Below are 14,117 nucleotides of genomic sequence, written 5' to 3'. Positions count from 1 at the left end.
AGCAAGTCCTGAGTGGCTATGACAGTGGAAACGGATATAATTCTTATGTTCAGATATCCTGATATTAGCATACTGCCTGTTTGGCCATTTCTTCAGCCATTTTTGCTCAGTGTTAGTGCCCGCGTGCACATTTCATTAATTTTTATGTTCCCTGAAGATGGTAACGTAACATTACCGAAATATTGGAAGTATTAATTAAAGTTATTTAGTTAATATATTAATATTCGTTGTTCTTTCCTTAAAATTAACAGTTATGTATCACCGACGTATAAGCTTATCTACAAGAATAAGTATAATCCATGGAGATTCCTTCGCACGCAAGGTTCGTCAATACGGCAAATTAAAACTGAAGATCACTAGACAACTGAATCGATTAGCCTTTCTAAAATGCTGCTGAAATAATAATGTGATCCCTAATTGTGCAAAATTGAAACACCGATTCACTTCTCCTAAAGCTCTCTGCATGTATAGACGTACTAGCCTCGCTTTCTCTTGGCCAACACTAATGAGGCTATTTGTATGCTAGACGAAGAGCTTACCGCACGCTAAATGATCTTTGGATGATCCTCTCCGACATCTCTAATTATTCAGCAAATAAGGAATTCCAAAAAGTACGTTATCTGCACATCAAAAAAAAAAAAAAAAAAAAAAGTTAGAAAAAGAACTCAACTAGCAAACCTCAACGGCCTCTCAACACAGTAGTAAACCTGTCATCCCTAACCTTGAAGCCTGAAACTATCAGCGCTCTCTCCCTAGGCTACAACTTTGCTATAATACCGAAAAAAATCCCTTCTGAAGAAATAATGATTCAATTAGAATGTAATATCCGCAACCGCAAACAATATCAGACTAGATGCAGCCAGTGTTCTCACTAAAGCTAAGCCTCCAAAATGCAATCTTTCTAAAGAAGAATTCAAAGCTCTACAGGAATTAAAAAATAACAGTAAAATAATTATTACTAAATCAGATAAGGGAAATGCCACTGTAGTTCTAAACAAAACTGACTACACAGGTAAGCTTTCCTCCTTGCTATTAGATAGGTTTACTTACCTCCCTGTAGAATATAATCCTACCAGCTCCCAAATCAAAACAGTCTATAGGCTCCTTAAGAAGGTTACTTCTTGGCTTGTGGAAATTACTAATAAACTAAAACCTTTTAACTCTAGACCCCCCCCCCCTAGAATATATGGACTTCCAAAAATCCATACACAGAATGCCATTACGTCCCATTGTGGATGGCATCAATTCCCCACATACAAACTAGCCAAACATTGAGCCAAAGTGCTCACACAATAACTGGCAACAACACACCTTCACACATTAAAAATTCAGCCCACTTTAAACCCAGTATAGAAAACCTCTCACTCCAACACACTGACACAATGGTCAGTTTTGATGTCTCCTCCTTATTCACCAATGTTCCACTCAAAGATACTTTGGACCTCATCCAAGCCAAATTTCCTCCTGATATCTCAGCCCTATTTCAGTTCACCATGAACTCAGGCTATTTCATTTGGCAAGGAAAATTCTACAAACAAATAGAGGGGACTGCCATGGGTTCTCCACTCTCCCCACCTCTGGCAAACTTCTTTATGGAGGCCTTCGAAGAAAAAGCCTTAAACTCGGCCCCACTTAAACCTATTGTTTGGCTACGCTATGTAGATGATGTGTTTGCTATTTGGCCACATGGCCTAGACACACTCGAAAACTTCCTTTCACACCTAAACAATCAACACCCCAGGATCCAGTTTACCTTAGAAAAAGAAAACAATAACAATCTCGCTTTCCTAGATAATCTGATTACACGCCAGCATAATGGATCCCTGGCTTTCTCAGTTTACAGAAAACCTACATAGACAGGTAGATACATTCACCAGCGTTCACAACATCCCCCCTCCCACCAATATGGGATTATAAAAACCCTATATAACAGGGCAAAATTAATCAGTTCAGATAACGATGCCCTTACTACTGAACTTATTCATATTCTTAACACCTTTGTAGCCAATGGATACAACCCCCATAAAATCCAAAAAATATTAAAACCAGTTAACCCCAACTCCCCTCCACAACAAGGACTACTCTAAATCTGTCACTGTTCCTTATATTCGTGGTACTTCTGAAAAGTTAACAAAAATCTTAAAAAAATATGACTTGACAACTTGTTACAAACTATATCAAAAATTGGCATCTCTTATCCTCTCTCCCAATGACCAGCCACTTCCTCTAGACCATAGGTTGCCAAACTTTTTCGGGCCACCGCCCACTTTGCAAGATATAAATTTTGTAATGCCCCCCATTTTTACAATAGCAAAAAATGAATAAATTTTTGAAGTATATAAAAAATAGAAGTTAAAATATCCTGTATGACATGTTCAATTTTTTATTTTGCACGCAAGCGCATATTGTTCGTCCGACCACAACATTGTCCGAATATTTATAAATAATAATTAATAAATAAAATAATTTACACAAGATATAAACAACAAGCCTACAAAACATAACGACAGAAAACAGTATAATAAGTTTCGAATAATATTTGCTTTGTTTTTCCCTCTAGTTAGCAATATAAGTTAGTAGTGCTAACTAAAATTTACGATTTTATTTCTTTCTTGCCATTATTATTTTTACTTGTAATATCAAATTATATAAAATTGGGTTTATTTTTGTACAAATCAATTAGAAAAGTGGTTTTATATATTTTATATATATATTTTGAAATGAAATATAATGAATATATTTGCTACTGTAAACATAACCTATTATACACATATATACATGCTCTATTTTCTCATTGACATAGAAAATTGACATCTATTTCTATCTGACATGGTAAATTTTCACATGATTAAATAATTGAAATAGAAAATTGATAAAAAAAATTGATCGTGTAAGACGGGCATAAGATGAATTAAAATGCAATATTTAAATTTTAAATGATTATCTAATATATTATCTAATAAAATCTAAATGATTTTCACGAAATCATGAAAATAATTAATTTTTAAATATATATTATTTTCTTCTATAAAGAGCCACCGACCCCTAGACCGCCTGAATGCCCCCTAGAAGGCTTCAGCGCCCACTGGAGGGGCGGTACCGCCCACTTTGGGAACCTATGCTCTAGACCTACCTGGAGTTTACTAGGTCCCTTGTAGTTGTAAACTGTCTTACTATGGCCAAATTGGCAGGACTGCTAATATCAGGATATCTGAACATAAGAATTATATCTGTTTCCACCATTATAGCTACTCAGGACTTGCTGATCATGCCTTGAACACCTGCCATAAAATACGTTGGAAGAAAGCTTCTTTATTACACCACAGCAAGTTTAAATATAAGAGATTATTCTTAGAATCAGTCTCAGCCTTAAAAAACTCCCCAAACCTCAATAAATTTGAAAGCATGAGACTACCCCAAATATGGGAGGCTTGCATTCTTAGAACATCAGCCCAAACAGCCAAGATTAATACCCAATTTGGTCCACTAGGTGGCATCCTTTAGGACTCTAGGACTGACTTCAGTTGTTTCTTCAGCTATTTTTGCTCAGTGTTAGTGCCTGCATGCACATTTCATTAATTTTTATGTTCCCTGAAGATGGTAACGTAACATTACCAAAATATTGGAAGTATTAATTAAAGTTATTTAGTTAATATAATAATATATGTTGTTCTTTCCTTAAAATTAACAGTTCCTCTTCTAGTATCAATCTTTCTCATCTGTGTTCCCTACCTCTCCACTGTGAACTCCGTTTCTCTGTCTGTCTTGCATTCTAGCTCTCTCATTCTCTTCAGTAAACTAAATTTATTATAGCCATGTTACTCACTTTCCATTCATTCATAAGCATTCATTGCTTCAGTCCTCCTTCTTTATTTTTCTGCTCTTCTGCATTGCTTCTTACTTGCTCATATCCATTCTCTGCAGTCTTTACTGTACCTTCCAGCAGCAGCTTCTCCGGATGACTCCCACCAAAACCATTTAAATGCAACCCATCACTTTTATACACTTCCATTCGTTTCTCAGACTCATCACAAACTACACTCCTTTCTCTTCATACATTTCTGCTAACATACCATTCATGATCTTTGCTTTTTGATACAGCTCATCACTATCATACCTGTCAAAACAAACCGACTCCCTTTCCTACCACACTGTTATCTTTTGTTCTCCTGATATCCATTCTTATATTCTCTTGTTTCCAGCAAACTCATTCATTCTAGTTACCACTGCCAACTTTTTTTCTTGCATGCTCCTCATATCCAGTGCCTCAATCATGTTACTCTTTCTATCTCCCACAAAGCAAACAAACCTTGTCTATCCTCTTGTTCACTATACTTCTAATAATTGAATCCCAATTCGACACTACTTTCAACTCATTCATTCATTCATTAATGAGGCCATCATTCATTCCAGTCTTCCTCATTCTTCCATACACGTCTATGGTTCTCTTCATTCTGTATATGCTCCATCTCTTGCCTGATCTTCATCAACTCTGATTTCATATTTTGCATTACGTTTTTGCTATCATTCATTCTTGCTATATCACTGTGCCACATAGAGTTTTTCACAATCATCCCCCTACTTGTTTATCTTGCTATTAATTGCACTCTGATTTTAACTGTTAGTCTCATGTGCTTTCTGATCACTCACACTCTTTTCTTTGCCATCAGTCTGCTCTTTTCTTCACCATCAGTTTTGCATGCTTGCTTAACAGTTGCACACTCTTCCTTGCAATCTTCCATTTCACTTACTGTGCCATATTCCCTGCTCTGATTCAAGCAAGTGTCATAGACCATCAGCATGTCACACTTGCTCAGCTCTCTTATTTAACCTCTCCACATTAAGATCTGCAACATCTTCTCACACATACATATAAAACATCTAAAATTCATTTAACTGTATGATGCATATAAACTAACTCAACAGTGAAACAAACGTGATACAGAACACACATCCGTTATTGTGATTTAATGTTATTCTGTTAATATCTTTTTTGCTTTATTATTATTATGTGACACCTCCAGGAGTCCAAGGACTCATTGTGGAAGGGCACTCTACTTTACTTCACTAAATACATCTCACCCTCTCCACTACTACTTAATTCTCGTACTATGACAGTTTCTGGGAGAAAAAAACCCTGCTACCTCCATATGAGATCAGCTAACTCACTTCAGTTGAAAAAGCCCATATAAGGATTCCCTTCATCAAGACGAGAATCGAACCCAGGTCTTTTCCAATCAAAGGGCGCAATGTTCTGCTGTTCTTCCATTCTTCCAATTGCACTACAGAGGCAAGATGTAGTTTCCTCTGTAGTATATAGTTTGCATGTAACTGTTCTTGTGTTATACCCTTTCAGTTATTCCTGAAGAAGCAAACCATATTATGTGAAAAGTCGTCGTCATCCGGTAGCATCCTCTAGCAAGAGGGTTGCAGCAGATGAGCAGCTCTTCTCCGTTTCTCTCTGTCTGTCACTTCCATCATTCTTAAACCAGTCCATTCCACGATGTCATTAAACCACTCTCTAGTTGGTCTTCCACGTCTTCTCTTCCCCTCAACTTTCCCTTGTAGTATAGTCTTTGTCAGGTGTTCTGAAGAACCTCTCAGAAGATGTCCTGCAAATCTGGTCTTTCTTTGCATAATATTCTCTAGCAGTGTTCTTTCCATCCCAACTCGTCTTAAAACTTCTTGATTTGATATTCTTTTTGTATAGCTAATCTTTTCCATCTTTCTATAACACCACATTTCCAATGCATTAATTCTTTCCATATCTCTCTTTCTGAGTATCCATGACTCACTTCCATAACTTGCAATACTCCAAACTGTTGCTTTTAACTATTCCAATTCTAATGCCTATTTTAGTGTTCTTGTTTATTAAAATTCTCTTCATTTCCATAAATGCCGATTTAGCTTTGCCTATTCTATTTCTAATGTCCAACTCTGAAGTTCCTTTCTCTGAGATCCAGCTACCTAAATATTGAAATCTTTCCACTTCTTCTAAAATCTTTCCTCCACATCTTATTTTTACATTATCTCCTATTTTTCTACCCATTATCATTATCTTGGTCTTTTTTGTGTTAATTCTTAGTCCATACTCTTTACAAGAGTTTTCAATTCTTTGAATAATTTGTTGTAACCCATTTTCACTTTCTGCCATCACTACTACATCATCCGCATATCGTAAGTTATTAATGATTCTTCCGTTTATTTTTATTCCTTCTTCTTCTACATCTTCAAGTGCCTCTCTAAACATTTGTTCACTATAAAAGTTAAACAATAATGGTGATAACTTGCATCCTTGTCTGACTCCTCTCTCCACCGGGAATTCTCCTGTTTCCTCTCCATTTACACATACTGACACTATTTGTGACCAATATAATCTCTTTAAAATTTCCAAGTCATAAGAGTCAATATCAGTATTTTCTAGAATGTCAAAAAGCCTTTCATGTTTCACTGTATCAAATGCCTTTTCAAAATCTAGAAATCCCAAAAACAACTTTCCACCATGGTTTAGTGTTTTCTCCCCAATAATTCTTAGACAAGTTATAGCCTCTCTAGTTCCTCTGTTAGTTCTGAATCCAAACTGTTCCTCATTCATTTCTTTTTCTATTTTATTCCTAATTCTCTCTATAATTATTTGCACCACAATTTTTGCTGTGTGAGTTATAAGACATCATTCTAAAATTGTTACAGTCTAAAACCCCCATCTTTTTTTGGAATGGGGATAAAAATTGATCTTCTAAACTCCTCTGGTAATTCTTGTCCTTTATAAATTCTGTTAATAATTTGCCATAACACTTCCATACCTTTTTCACCTATATTCCTTATAAGTTCTATCTGTATACCATCTATTCCAGGCGATTTTCCTTCTTTCATCTTTTGAATTGCTAGATTCAATTCCTCCCTCATGATGCACAGTCTCTGTTCACTATGTTCTTTCCTTTGATTTTCTCCTCTTTCCCTGTCTTCATAAAGTTTACTTACATATTCTTCCCATCTCTGTAATATCTTCTCTTTTTCTATCAGAATTTCACCTCTTTCATTCTTGATTGCTCCAGTCCTTAGCATCTTTCTCCTTCCTGTCATCATATTAATGTTTTTATAAACACCATTTATGATGATAGAAAGTAGATGTGAAAAGTAATACAATAAATTCGATTCTTTCATGTAATAATACCATGGATTCAGCCAGTATGATACTGCATCATTATAGTTGGGAAATGGGAAGCCAGCTGAACATTAAATCACTGAGGACATCGATTTCACAATTCAGACTCATGAAAATCAAGATTTAAAAAACAGATATCAAAAAAGTTCAGACAGATTTGTAGCATTAGGATTACAACAAACAAATTTGATTGAAAGAGGAAATATGATTTTTAGTCAGAAAGATCTAATAGAAGAGATTCTAAGCTTTGCAGTCTTTGACACAGGATATAATGAAGATATATGCAGATGCATCTTTGTGATGATAATATATGAAGGTGGCAGAATTTTTGGATTTTTCATCCAGCAAAACAAATTAGCTGGAAAACGCACAGTTAACAAACATAATATACTGTCCTTGTATACCATCAAACACATATACCACCAACCTTAGTTGCTTTGGCTGTATTATTGGAAAAAATAGATTAATAATAATTGAAGCTGATAATTATTTCTTTTAGGAAAAGTATTATTTTTTGCATATACTGCAAATGGATATCATTGAGGTTTCATATAAGAGCACATTTATTTGTAAAATGGAGTTTCAGATATTTTGGGAGGTTTGCATCCCCCCCCACATATATATCCTGTTCCTCCTTTTTTTATGTTAGTCCCACAAAGAATTGTAAACATAGAACAGATTAGTCCCTACCCAGGTGAGCAAGGATTAGATAATCTGTAAATCCTCTTCCTGAGTCAAATAATTGAACTTTTACTTCAGGCTTTCAGTAAGTAGAGTGATATTCTCATACTTAGTAATGAAATCATCTACCAACACATTCACAATTGTGTGCCACAATGGAACTCGAACTCATGGCTAGAGAATGGCAGTGCTATCCACTCTGCCAACCAACCAGACTGGTGTTTACTTTATATTGTTGCACAGTTGGTTAATATAAGTTGACATTGGGAGAGATATGAAATATTCAGTACTGGTTAACAAATTTGACTCCCACATGCTACTCCCTAAGATATACCTGGAAAAATAGTGGTAGTAAGATTAATCATCAGCTAACTTTGGATTTGGTCCATTATGTTATCTAGGCAGCTTGTGGAATTACTGCTTTAAAAAACGTAGGTAACTGCTTTAAAATGTAGGTGCCCTCCCTCAATAAGTCTTTGGAATCCCTGGAGGTATCACGTAATAATAATAATAAACTCTACTGTTGATACCTTAGGATTTGGTCCATTATATTATCTAGTAGTCAGCCTGTGGAATTATTGTTTTAAAGCTCTACTCCTGATAAGAAGAAATGCTGGATCTCTTCATAACATCTAATACAACTCTGAAAATATTACATGCTTGAAAAAAATGAGTAAAATGTAAGCTATAACTTTGAATTTCAAATACTGTTTTGCAATGTAAAGCTCCCAGGCAGTAAAGTAGCAGTGTTATATCATGGAAAGAAATTCACTTCCACTTAGTGTCAAGTACTAAAGAGTCTTGGCTTTTGCTTTGGGAATTGTGGACCCAACAATCCCTGCCCATATTAGTTCACTCTTAGTTAAATGCATATTGGTTGGAATATGCATTAAACCAACATGAACATGTAGGTTTGTTGCTTTAGACAGACCAGACTTTACTAAAATGTGCCATGCTCAAAAATATTCACCTGATATTTATTTCCATCAGCTATTTAGATCTCTGGTCAGTGTAGCTTAGTTACTATCTCAAGACAGTATTTCCTGTATGTTGAAGATTTAATTCAACATTATGTGTATATTATATTTTCCTTCCTCTTCAATTTAGAATGCTAGAAGAGCTATATGAAGATCATGGTGACACTCTTGCTCTCCAGTATGGTGGTTCTCAACTAGTTCATCGCATAAAAACATATCGTAAAATTGCTCCCTTGTCTTCTCACTCTAGAGATATTGTGCAAACTGTTTCACGTTATTACAGCAACACATTTTCAGGTAAGTTATTATATTATTTTAATTCTTGACATAATTATATAGACATGCACACTGCTAAGTGAGCAAGTCACTGAATGGCAGATGAATATGTTTATTTGCTCTAGCTAGAAAATTGAAACACAAAGATATACAGGTACATGCACTGCTTTGAAAAAGTTGACCCCCCCCCCTATGGGCAAGGTGCATCATTCCATGTACCAAATCATGTGTTTGTTGCTAGTATAAATTGGAGAAATATGATGCTCCCAAGTCAATGCAACTGTGTTCAGGTGTGAAATAGCTGTGAGAAGGGAACTGACAGAGTTTGAAAGAGGTGTGACGATAGGATGCCATATTTCAGGCTTATCTATTCAGCTGCTAAGGGTCAAAGCTGTATAACTGAGAGCAGACCTCCACATGGCCTTTAAAGGAATGCGGAGAATCGACCAGGGCTTTTGGCCTAATGTCCAATCCTCACCTTCTCGTGGTGCACCCTGTTTGGTATCTGCTTGGATACTGAACGGACGAGGATGGGCTGGCAATTTGGGATTTAGCCGACCAAATTGTATTCTTATTGGTTAAACCAAAATAAAAAATGATGGTACAACATAACAGAATTTCATGCCGGCTGGGGCGTCGCCCGGTTAAACAAGGCCCCCGTTGTTTTCGCCAGGGAACCAGGGCGAACAGCGAAAAGTCAGCTACTAGAACAAATCTGAAAACAAACCCCAACTCAACATCACCAGAGTTAAAGATCGGTACTATCAACGTAAGAAGCCTGACTGGCAAAGAAATGGAGCTAGCTGAGGAATTAGATAAGTACCAGATCGACATAATAGGGGTGATTGAAACAAAAAAGACAAAAACTGGTGAGATCTTTCTAGCAATAAATACAAAATGTTATATTCAGGCAATGACAATCAAGGAAAAGAAGGAGTGGCCATAGTATTCAACACAAAATACGAAGCTAATCTTCTTGAATGGCGGTCAGTCTCAAATAGAGTAATGTGGGCAAATATGAGAATGGGGAACTGGACAATGAGACTTATTTGTGCCTATGGTCCCACAGAAGGTTCTGCTAAGGTAGAAGTGGAGGAATTTTTTGAGGCTTTAGAAAAAGCAACTGACACAATGAAAAAGGAAAAGTTGTTCCTTGTTGGGGATCTAAATAGCAGAGTAGGAAATGATTGTGAGACATACAAAAATGTTTTGGGAAAATTTGGAGAAAAGAGCAAAGCTAATAATAATAGCAAATATCTGTTGGATTTCTGCTCAGGACATGGACTGGTTATTACTAACACCATGTTCCAACATAAAAATGTGCACAAATTCACATAGAGAGAAGAGGCTAGGAATAAAAAAAGTCTCATTGAGTATGTTATTGTTGATAGTGATGTTTTCACTGGTGCAGGACACCAGAGTGTGCAGAGGATTTGAAATTGGAAGTGATCACTATTTAGTCTTGAGCAGGATAAAATTGAATTTCATATTGAAAAGAATGACATGTAAGAAAGTTTTAAAGCGAATAAAAGTTGAGCAGCTCTCAGATGTGAACTGTAGACTAAAATACACAAAGATCGTTTAAGAAAAAATGAAAGAGTTTGAGAACAGGAATCAAACCTTGGAGATTCAGTGGCAAACTCTGAAGAAAACATTGATTGATTCTGCCAGAGAGAGGAATGTGGTGAGGTTGTTTGCAAGGATAAAAAAATCAGAACTCCCTGGTGGACACAGGAAGTTAAAGAGGCAGTGAAGGAAAAGAAGAAAGCATATCAAACATTCCTGTCAAATAAGTCAGCTTGTGCTCTTAGAGAATATAGAGACAAATGTAACAATGCTAAACACTGTGTAAAACTAGCTAAACAAAAGTAATGGGAGGACTTTGGCAAGAATATAGAAAATAAATATCAAGAAGGTGGCAAAATATTCTGGAGGTTGTTGAAGAAGCTTAGGAATGGAGGAAAGAGTGCTGTAAAAGGAGTTAGAGATGATAAAGGTAACATGAAAACAGGAGAAAAAGATATCCTTGAAGTATGGAGTAATTACTTTGAAAAAACTGCTAAATGAAACAAGCAGTGATGTTAGCACAGTGGTAAAAAACACTGACTAGGCATGCAGTCAGGAATACATATCCATACTTGAAGTGGAAAAAGCTATCAAAGGCTTGAAATGTGGAAAGGCAGCAGGAGTAGATGATATTCGACCAGAAATGCTGAAGTATGGTGGTATAATTTTTTTAATGAGATTCTATTGTATGTTATTCCTAATTTTTGTTTAAATACTGTACTGATGATGTCCTAAGATACTTAGGATGAAATATTTACAATTAAATAATTTTCATTGTGGTTTATACGTGTGTTTCTTCTAATTATGGTGGTATAAGAGTCTTACAGTGGCTGCACTGCATAGTTCAAAAAGCCTGGACAGAGAGACGAATTCCTGATGATTGGAGTAGAGCTCTCATAGTATCAATATATAAAAAGGAAAATAAAACTGAATGTGAGAATTACAGAGGTATTTCCCTACTGAGTGTTCCTGGCAAGATCTATGCAAGTATACTTGAGAAACGGTTGAGAAGAATTGTAGAAGAAAAGCTTGGTGAAGAACAAGCTGGATTCAGGCCAAATAGAGGCTGTCAGGATCAGATCTACACTTTACGACAAATAGTTGAGAAAGCATGGGAATATAACAAAGATCTGTATTTAAGTTTTGTTGGTTTGGAAAAGGCATATGACAAGGCCAAGAGAGAGAAGCTATTCACTATGCTGCAGTTATATGGTGTCAGTGGGGCATTATATCAAGCAATACTTAGTCTTTGAGTTGTAAGTCAGCAGTTAGAATTGAAGGAAGTACAGGAAGATGGTTTAATGTTAAATCTGGTGTGAGAAAAGGATGTACATTATCCCCTCTGTTATTCATTATCTATATGGATCATATTATGAAGGAAAGTGGTATTAAACATGATATCAAAATTGGAGATGTTAATGTCAGCTGTTTGCTTTATGCGGATGATGTTATACTTCTAAATAAATCTGCTACAAGGTTGCAAGAGTTCCTGACTAAATTGAATAACTGTTGTAATAGATATGGTATGAAGGTCAGCATTAAAAAGACAAAGACAATGAAAATAGGTAGAATTGTTGAAAATGTCAATTGTGTTGTGAACGGGGAACGTGTGAAACAAGTAAAACATTTCAGCTACTTAGGCACGATTTTTACTGAAAATGGTAAATTAAATATGGAAATTAGACAACAGAATCAACAAAGCTGGTATGGTAGGAAGTCAACTGAATAAATTCATATGGAATAAGAGAGAAATTAGTCGGAACACTAAATTATCTGTATACAAGCCTGTGTTCAAACCAGTTTTAACTTATGGATCTGAGAGCTGGGTCAGAATTAAAACACTTGACCAAAGACTAGAGACTGCAGATATGAGAGTACTGAGAAAGATTATAGGTGTGAGCAGATAGCATCAATGGCAATATCATATAAAAAACCAGGATATTAGGAAAGAACTTGATATTGTCAGCATCCAGGAATGCGTTAGCAGAGTTAATCTCAGGTGATATGGTCACTTAAACAGAATGGGCGAGGAAAGATTAGCAAAATAAGTGTTCTCTGCCAGGTTGGCAGCAAAACGACCCAGAGGAAGACCAAGATATAGGTGGATTGATGCGGTACAAAGTGCCTTAGACAACAGAAATATAAGATCTGATAATGTTGGAGTCTTGACAAGTTAACAGACTGATTTTGAGGAAAATTGTAGATAAGAAGTTAGTAATGATGTAATTTTTTTCATGTAGTACTATCATATCCCGTACACCCCTTGAAGGTACATGGCAGGAATTTGATGATGATGATGATCTATTCAGCAAACTGTTAACAAATCTGACGATCCCAGGTCAACAATCAGTGATACATACTGAGATATGTTGTAATAGATTTCATGGTATGATATGAACACAGATGGATAAGAAAATAACTATTTATTAACTTAAAAGCTAATATTTCGCTGGTATTATATCCAGCATCTTCAGAGTACACAACACAAAGTTTGTTACAAATGCAAGACAACCACAATCTGGTGTAACAGTGGGGCTAGTATAAGTAATTACAGCGTGCAACACAAGACTAAAGTCCTAATATGGTGCCATCTAGGTTATTTTTTTTTTTTTTTTGTAACCTCTATGGCGCCATATTAGGACTTTAGTCTTGTGTTGCGTGCTGCAATTACTTATACTAGCCCCACTGTTACACCGGATTGTGGTTGTCTTGCATTTGTAGCGAACTTTGTGTTGCATGCATCTGAAGATGCTGGATATACTACCAGTAAAATATTAGCTTTTAAGTTAATAAATAGTTATTTTTTTATCCATCTGTGTTCATATCATACCGTGAAATCTATTACGACATGTCTGACGAACATATAAGCCTATCCACATACTAAGATAGTCAACCACGAATGTAACCTGCACTGGGTGACTACAAAGGAAAATATGTAAAAAAACACTATTCATTGGTCTGACACATGTCATATATGTGGATATCAACCAAAATGCAAATCTGCACAAAAATATTCAGAACCGAGGCTCGCAACATGGGATGCCATAGTAGGACTGCAATATGCATGCCCCACATTACCCGAACCAACATACAGCATCATCTTCAGTGGTGTAAAGAGTGTGTACAGTGGGATGTGGAAGCTTGGAAATCTGTGTGCTAGGAAAGCAATGAATCATGCTACACCCTTTACTGAGCACATTCTCTACCTCTATAACACAAATTTCCAAACTTTCCTAGACACAGTGCAATTCTTCCTACTTTGTGGTGTTTCTCTGCAACTGACCATTGTGTCTTTCAATAAGTAAGACAATGCACTGTGTTATAAGACTGCTGCTGATTTGTTAACATGAACAACGCTACACTTGAGTGGCCTCCACAGAGCCCTGATCTGAACCATATTTGAACATCTGTGTGATGAACTGGGTTGGGTGAAGTCAAGGGATGTCCACATC

General features: G+C 36.1%; 1 protein-coding gene across 1 annotated transcript in view; it reads left to right on the top strand.

The window, feature by feature from the left end:
- The window catches only part of FIG4 (polyphosphoinositide phosphatase FIG4), a 362,814-nt gene that overhangs the window by 236,467 nt on the left and 112,230 nt on the right, over positions 1-14,117 (top strand). The window contains exon 15 of the mRNA XM_090408874.1: positions 8,954-9,120. Coding sequence (XP_090265000.1) covers positions 8,954-9,120 — 167 coding nt within the window. The remainder of the gene's footprint in view (positions 1-8,953; positions 9,121-14,117) is intronic.

The sequence above is a fragment of the Typopeltis vanoorti genome, chromosome 19 (assembly GCF_054136105.1).
Source record: "Typopeltis vanoorti isolate ZY-2024b chromosome 19, IOZ_Tvanoo_1.0, whole genome shotgun sequence".
Taxonomy (NCBI): Eukaryota; Metazoa; Arthropoda; class Arachnida; order Uropygi; family Thelyphonidae; genus Typopeltis; species Typopeltis vanoorti.
This window is presented reverse-complemented; position numbering and strand designations above follow the sequence as displayed.